Source organism: Arachis duranensis, chromosome 10 (genome assembly GCF_000817695.3).
Source record: "Arachis duranensis cultivar V14167 chromosome 10, aradu.V14167.gnm2.J7QH, whole genome shotgun sequence".
Classification (NCBI taxonomy): Eukaryota; Viridiplantae; Streptophyta; class Magnoliopsida; order Fabales; family Fabaceae; genus Arachis; species Arachis duranensis.
Genome location: NC_029781.3, coordinates 82,434,859 through 82,441,153, shown reverse-complemented (window position 1 = coordinate 82,441,153; position 6,295 = coordinate 82,434,859). Strand labels below are relative to the sequence as shown.

The window sequence follows — 6,295 nt, the reverse complement described above, 5'->3', positions numbered from 1 at the left end:
GTCTTCTAGATTTGCGAAGATCCTTTGTTCTCGAGACTATGTTTTGGGTTATATGTTTTGCTTAGATACTTTTATCTCTATTAAATAATACAAAATGTGATGACTCCTCTTATGAGAGATTTTGGAGAATAGGTTTCTGTATTTGTGTCCCTTTGGGTTTCCTTTGGGGTTTTCCTTATTTTATCATATGTATATATTGCTATGCTCGGACCGGTTATCTTCGCAGCCGGATTTTGAGTCTTGATATTCCTGTTTTTGACACTCTTTTGTATATATATAATCTCGCGTTGGTTTATCCTTGTTCGTTACGTTATCGATCGGAGCGTTGCGCTTTTGAGTTGCGGTTTTTGTTTACCCCTTTTTCTACAAAGGCTCCTAGTTATAATCAATCATTCATACTACTATACGTACTAATTTTTTTATTTTAGGGGTCGTAATACCTTGCCATCTCTGAATTATGACTTAAGCATAAGACTCTGTATGGTAGGGTGTTACATGTGACATATTTTGATTTGTCAAATTATTAATAGAAAATATAAATTATAAATTATATGTATAGTGGGAAGGATAGAGAGAAATAGAAAAAGGGAGAGAGATAGATGAAAGAATTTAGGAAGGGAGTTTATTAATTTTGGAGAAAAATATTTCCTCTTAATTTTAATAAAAGACTATCATGTGACATATTTAGTTATTAAATTAGATAGTAATACATAAATATATAATAAATTATATATGGAGTGAAAATGGTAGAGAGAAAAAAAAAAGAAAAAGAGATAGCTAGATGAGAGAATTTAGAAAGAGAGTTTATTAATTTTGAAAGAAAATATTTTCTCTCAAATTTAATAAGAGTATCATGTGACATATTTTGTTATTAAATTAGATACTAATATATAATATAATATAATATAGTTATATTTCAATTTTAATTTCAATTGCGCATACCTTGCAACAAACCTCCGATAGTACCCAGTGAGGCCGAGAAAGCCCCGCAGCTGTTTCAAGTTCACTGGCTTGGGCCATTCAACAATTGCCTTAATTTTGGAGTTGTCAACCTGCACTCCTTCCTTGCCCACCACATGGCCTAGGTATTCAACTTCTTGTTGGCAAAATGTACATTTAGAGAGCTTGGCCACAAATTGATGTTGTTGTAGGACTGCAAGTGCTGTTCTTAAATGTGCAATGTGTTCTTCCTTGGATTTGCTATAAATAAGTATATCATCAAAAAACACCGCAATAAATTTCCGGAGGTACGGCCGAAACACCTTATTCATGGTTGCCTGAAATGTCGAAGGGGCATTGGTAAGACCGAAAGGCATCACCACAAATTCGTAATGGCCAAGTTGTGTGCGGAAGGCGGTCTTTGGAATGTCCTCATCCCGAACTCGAATCTGGTGGTAACCCGAACGCAAGTCAATTTTGGAGAAATAAGCAGCACCAAATAGTTCATCAAGAATTTCATCAATAGTGGGGATGGGAAACTTATCTTTAATGGTAATGGCATTAAGGGCTCGGTAGTCAACACAAAACCGCCAACTGCCATCTTTCTTGCGTACAAGCAGCACAGGACTAGAGAAGGCGCTGTGACTTTCACGGATTACCCCAGACTGTAACATTTCCTCTACCAGCCTCTCAATCTCTTCTTTCTGATAATGTGGGTAGCGATACGGTCGCACATTGACAGGGTCAGCGCCCGGTTGTAAGTGAATCTGATGCTCAATTTCTCTTGGAGGTGGCAAAGTTTCTGGTTCTTTGAAAACTTCTTGATATTCAGATAACAACAATTGGACAGCTTCATCCTGTCCAGTTTGTGGCCTTGTAATTGAGGGATCAATGACTCGCAAGTGCAAGAAGGAAGCAATGACGTCAGTCGATACCATTTTATTCAAAGCCCGATTGCCCACTGCCCCAGGTTGGAATAGCCTTTCACCCTGCAGCTTAACCGTGAGATCACCCACCTTAAATTCCATGGTCAAGTGCATATAGTTCATTGTCACGTCACCCAATTGCATCAACCATTGTGCGCCCAGCACCACATCCGCTCCTTTAATATCCAAGATAAAGGTTTCCAAATGAAATCCGTACCCTTGCATGCGCAATGGGACATCATTGCACTTTGAAGCACACCCGATGCACTCACCATTGCCCACATAGACATTCAGCTGATGCACCGGAGTCAAAGGTAACTTCAATCTCTTGGCAGTGGACTCCTTCATGAAGTTATGTGTGCTGCCGCCATCAACGAGCACCATAACCGGCAACCCTTCACACGTTCCTGCCACTCGGATAGTCTCCGGGTGGTAAGCTCCAACCATAGCATTGAAACTAATTTCCACCACCTCATCATCAGAGAGTTCAGGGGAAGAATGGAGTGGGTCATGGTCCGAGAGTGGAAAGTCACTTGGTCTGTCTCTTGTTAGCTCTTCTAGCTCCTCGCTACCCACGAGCAGCAAGTAAGAAGACTTGCATTTATGGCCCGTAGAGTATTTCTCATCGCAATAGTAACACAACCCTTTATCCCTTCTTTGTTTGATCTCGGCCGCCGATAAGCGACGATGGTTGGCGGTCGCTGCAGTGGCTGTGTTGCTGGCCTTACCCGGAGATGTCACGTGGGTGGGTGGGTTTCTTGTAGTGCCAAATTGAGAGGGTGAGACTCCTGCCGCTGCTCGGCCACCGTGCGGTCTCAAATTCAGTACACCCGCTTGATTCTTCTGCTCATGTAGCTTTGCAAGAGCCACGGCCTCAACATATGACCGCGGTTTAGCCAGCATCAACTCACATTTCAGCATCTCTGTCAGCCCAGCTACAAACAAGGATGTCAGCCACTCTTCACTTAGCCCCGTTACCTGGTTGGAGAGTTCCTCGAATTGATGTTGGTAAGCCGAAACGGTAGTCACCTGCTTGAGTTCTTTCAAAGCCGCCTTGGGATCGTGGAAAATGCTGTGGCCGAAACGAACACGGAGTGCTTCCAAAAAACTCTCCCAAGTATGGTTGATAGAGTTGTTGATGCACCATCGATACCAAGTGTATGCTGGTCCCGTCATGTGGAAGGAGAGCATACGAACTCTCCATGTCTCCGGCACCGAATAGAGCTCAAAATATTCTCGTGCACGGAACGTCCACTCCTCTACCTTTTCACCATCAAACATAGGTAGCTCTGTTTTCATTCCCTTCGGCCAGTTCGGAAGTCGCGATTCCGCTGTGTACTCGGATAAATCGCCGGGACCACCACGATCGGTAACAACCTGCTTCAGCTTCAAGGAATCTCGAAGCATTTTCTCAATGTTCTTCACTGACGTCTCGACGGAACCGATACGCTCATGGGTACCATTGAGCTGAGCCATGGTCTCAATCTGGCCCCGTTGCAGTGCTGCGATCTCCGAGCGGTTCTGCTCGCATACATCCTCCAAACGGAAGAGGGGAGTTCCTGGTTCCATGATAGAACCTTCTCAACGAAAGCACTAGTTGTTAGAGCACAATGAAATTTCACAATTATCAACGAAGTCAGTGAATCATCAGCAGAATTGGAATAAAATGGAAATGGAATTGTTGAACCAAAAACTATAACAGAAATTCACTCTCCCTCTTCGAGTCAGGGACGACTCCCACACTAACTGACTAGATTCTTCCTCCCTTTCTCTCTCCTTTTCTTTTCCTTAAATCCCTATCAGATCCTAACAACTTTGTCTATTATTACCATGCTCTCTCATTCATTTACCCATTACATAGTCCCTAGCCCAATATGGCATCTTTCGCTCTCTTTTGTTAACAATTGGGCCAGTGTCGCTACTCTCTTCTTCTTCCCTTGTTGGATTTAGCTGCTGAGATGGGCTTGGAGTAGTGACTGTATCAGATGCTAACAACTAACAACTTCTAAGACTGGTCCACACTGTATATTTATTTTTAAGTTTTACAAAAAAATTACAAATATATAAAAAAAACTAGTTATGATATATATTAATAAAAAGAGGTGATAAATGAGGCTAAAATTTTTAGATACAAAAACTCAGTAAAAAATACAATAATATTTAATTATTTTTGTGTTTTATACTGTTATGATAATAGTACAAAATATTATTAATATTTTATAAATAATATTGTTTTAATTATATAAAAACATAAAATGATATTATTTTAATTATATATAGACAAAATATCACTAATGTTTTGTAAACATCTATAATAATATATAATACATAATTTTAATAATCTTTAAAAAATTCACCACTCATAATCCAATATACAAAAGTAAAAATTCGCTAAATGACAGGATGAATTATTTTCATTTCTAATGTGGCATTGTTTTAATGGAAGCCTGAAGCCTGAAGCCTGCACACTACTATTTGGGATACTGATAGAGACTCTATAATTACTAGTGCATTAGTGTTAGTCCCTATGTATTTTTATTAATTAAATATATATAATAACAAATGTAAAATTAATCTAAATAATAAATATTTTAAAGTTAATCAAAAGATTTTTCGATCAAGTTAGACTAATCCAGCTTAGCACCCAGTTAATTCTTTCGTAATATCTGTCGTTTTACTTAATTTTTGTTCAATTTTAAAGCAGAAGTCAATCAAATTTATATTAAAAATCTTAATTCAAAGAGCAAATATAATTCCTAAATATTAAAATTTTGTAAGTAATGGACAAATATTGAAACTTGTATTGTTAATACAAACAGATGTTTAGTGAGAACAAGAATTAAAATAAAATCAAATACTACTTAATATATTTTTGAGTCTGGAAACTGAGCCTTATATTATCATGCGACTCTATTTTATTGGACCAATTATTTTTATATATTTTTCTTTTGTAATGTGTTGAATTTGTATGTGGTAGAAATAAGGTTAAAAATTAAGATAAAAACTATGTGAATTTCTCATGAACCTTACCTACGACATGATGTCATTCAATATCTATATATTCATAAACTTACAGTAACTTAAGTATTAAAATAATTGGTTATGAATGGGAGAGTAAAGAGGGTGATGGTGGGGGCGGTTCAAAGATGGCACTAGGAATTAGGTTGGAAGGAAGGAAGCATTAAGCAAGGCATTGAATTGGTACACAACGGAGGAATGTGACACAAAAATAATGAATATGGGGAATATGGATTGGAAGGTACTACTTGAAAATGATGTAGTGCCCAATTGACCCTAGCTGCCTCTGGCTATCAATCTTTTCAATTAATTCGAATTGGAATATATATACTATAGCATTTTATACATCCTACAAAACTACAAATGCTTTCGTCAACCATCAAATTTTCTCCTACATACTAGTACCCTATATCAATGTAGAAACACCGCAATTTCACATTGACTTTTTTTTGCTCTCCTTCTCTCTTTTTAACCTTCACTAATTGATTTCCCCCTTTCTGCTGTAAATTATAATAGTTTCATTCTGATTCATTTCATTCACTCCGGAGGAATATCTTTCTTCTTCATTACAAATATATAATGATTATATAAGAAAAATTTAATTTTAATATAATATTAATATAAAATAATTTTAACTTTTATATATGTATATTTAATTAATATTTTATTTGGATTTTGCTTTTTCCACCATAACATGAGTTAGAAGTAGAAATAAGTCAGATAACTTGTCAAAAGTCTGCAACCTGGTGTGTATTCGATCAATAATTTCATATTCAAGTTAATTTAAAAGTATAATTCTATTGATAGAGTAGAGTAGATTTATAAAATAGCCTAATAAAACTGATAGGCCTGTTAAACCTATTAAAATATAAATAAATACAAAAATAATATTTTTTAATTAAAATAATTATTAAAAAATTTAAATTTATTATATTTTATTGTAAATATTTTTTATATTTTAAATACTTTAAAAATTTAGATATTATTATAAAGATCGAATAGCTTCAAGTTAGGCTAGGTTTAATAGTTTAAAATAAAGTTTATAATAAATTACAAGTTAAATTCTGTTCTGTTAAGGGAAAAAATTTGGCCTGTTCTTACTTCTAATAGCAGATTTTAATCAAATTTGTATCAAAATCTCAATTTAAGGAGCAGATATAGATAAAAAGCAAAAAAATAAGAAATTAAAGAAGTGTTAAAAAAATCATTAACCAAGAAGTAAGAAAGAATAAGTACAAAAAATAAAAAACTAAAAATTACAAGACTTATATTAAAATGCATAGAAATAGACAAGTATTTGAATAAAAATGACTAAATTTAAATAACAAAAAGGAAAACATAGAATTGAAAATAACTAAAAAAATGGAATCTCCCAATACTTACATGGACTCTTAACTTTTGTTTCTGTGCGT

At 35.4% G+C, this 6,295-nt stretch overlaps 1 protein-coding gene across 1 annotated transcript; it reads right to left on the bottom strand.

Moving 5' to 3' along the window:
- Positions 1–5: 5 nt before the first annotated feature.
- LOC127742995 (uncharacterized) lies at positions 6–3,434 on the bottom strand. The gene is made up of 2 exons (XM_052255663.1): positions 943–3,434; positions 6–36 (listed from the first exon to the last, which is right to left on the bottom strand). Exons 1-2 carry the CDS (start codon positions 3,432–3,434, stop codon positions 6–8), a joined length of 2,523 nt encoding a protein of 840 aa, XP_052111623.1.
- Positions 3,435–6,295: the final 2,861 nt, after the last annotated feature.

What these genes read in the sequence shown, in the direction of transcription:
- LOC127742995 (XM_052255663.1), bottom strand. Translation starts at nt 3,434, where the DNA reads ATGGAACCAGGAACTCCCCTCTTCCGTTTGGAGGATGTATGCGAGCAG. An exon ending in TATCGGAGGTTTGTTGCAAG is followed by an intron (nt 37 to 942) that starts GTATGCGCAATT and finishes CCCAAAACATAG; the next exon opens with TCTCGAGAACAAAGGATCTT.